The following is a 1,347-nucleotide window of genomic DNA, read 5'->3' as shown; positions in this document are numbered from 1 at the left end:
CCCCAAACCTTGGACAAGTGCTTGATCTTGATCCCGGCCACCAGGTCCTCAGGCTCAGCCTCAAAGTACTCCGACCTGAGCACCTTCTCTGGGTCCACGTCGACCCCCTCTCTCCCCTGCAGCGTGCCTGGGGCCCCGCACCAGTAGGAGGGCTGGAGGGGCAGGTGGCTCCTTAGGTGCGCACGGTCAGCGCCCCGGGGCCCCACTGCCAGAGAGGACGTGGCTGGAGCTGGGGACAGTGCAGCGCAGCCCCGGGCCCCGGGAAGCAGGCCGTCTCCCCTACTGCCCTGTGGGCCGAGGAGCTCAGCGGGGCCCAGGGAAGGCGGCAGGTGAAGCAGCCCCCGGGGAGGGCTCGGGCCCGTGGGGGCGACCGGGGAAGGCTGTGTCCACCCTCACTGCCCTCCTCGGCTGCACAGAGCCCCTGAACTCCACGAGTCCAGGCCAGAGGGGGCTGCCCCGGCCCCCCCGCCCCGCCGGCCTTCGCAGCCACCGGCCTGCCCGGCCGGACACACAGCGCCCGTCGCCCTCCCCAGGGCAGCGGTGTGGGCAGCGCCCGGAGGCAAGGTGTGTGCTGTGACACATGATTCTGGGCCAGAGGCCACCCTGGCCACCGCTCTGGGGACACGCTGTGCGTCAAGGGGCTGGGAGGTCAGCACAGTGTCATGTCAGGCACCCGCCGGGCTGTCGCCCCGCCCGAGGGCAGGCAGTGACGGGGGTGCGTGACGTGTGCAGGCCACCCTGGGCACCAAGCGGCCAGCGGGAGGTGAAGCTGACCCAGAAAAACGCCCGTTAGGTGCTGACAAGCCGGCGCGGAGAAGCCGCTGAGGGGTCAGCGCCCAGGGCCACGTGGGGCATCCGCGGCCCCCCGGCCTCTCCCGAAAGTTTCTGTCACTTCACGGGGAGAAACCTCGGGAGAGAGGAGCAGGGCGGACTCCTGGCCGCCAGCGAGCTCCCCGGGGACGCGGCGCGGGCCTCGGGGCCCCGGTGCCACCACGCAGCAGCGCGCAGGAGGGTCTGTGTCCTGGCCCCGGGGGTCAGGGCTGGGGGCTTGCCGAGGCCCGGGGCCACCGGGGGCGCGGGCGGGAGACTCACCGTGACAAAGAAGTACCAGGGCCGGGGCACGCCGAGCTGCCCGGGGAAGACGGCCTCCATGTACCAGGTCACCAGGCCGTACAGCACGGCGTCCAGCAGCAGCATGCCCAGCGCCTGCCCGAAGGCGAAGTCGTCGTCCACGCTGACCGGGCTCAGGAGGTCTCGCCACTGGACGCCAGTGCCTGGACACACGGGGCGGCCAAGGTCAGCACGAAGCTCGGGACTCCCTCGGCGCTCGGTGGCGCGGACAGGAGC

The 1,347-nt window shown here is 72.1% G+C and overlaps 1 protein-coding gene across 1 annotated transcript in view; it reads right to left on the bottom strand.

Annotated features, from left to right (window-relative positions):
* Positions 1–1,347, bottom strand: part of ABCA3 (ATP-binding cassette, sub-family A (ABC1), member 3) — a 22,695-nt gene that overhangs the window by 11,213 nt on the left and 10,135 nt on the right. The window contains exons 3-4 of the mRNA XM_012731690.1: positions 1,093–1,326; positions 9–152 (exon numbers count right to left, since the gene is read on the bottom strand). Of these exons, the coding sequence (XP_012587144.1) occupies positions 9–152; positions 1,093–1,326 (378 nt within the window). The remainder of the gene's footprint in view (positions 1–8; positions 153–1,092; positions 1,327–1,347) is intronic.

This window comes from Condylura cristata, unplaced genomic scaffold (genome assembly GCF_000260355.1).
Source record: "Condylura cristata isolate star-nosed mole 26May11 unplaced genomic scaffold, ConCri1.0 scaffold00032, whole genome shotgun sequence".
NCBI classification, from domain to species: domain Eukaryota; kingdom Metazoa; phylum Chordata; class Mammalia; order Eulipotyphla; family Talpidae; genus Condylura; species Condylura cristata.
The sequence above is the reverse complement of the archived record's forward strand: the minus strand, read 5'-3'. Positions and strand labels throughout refer to the sequence as shown.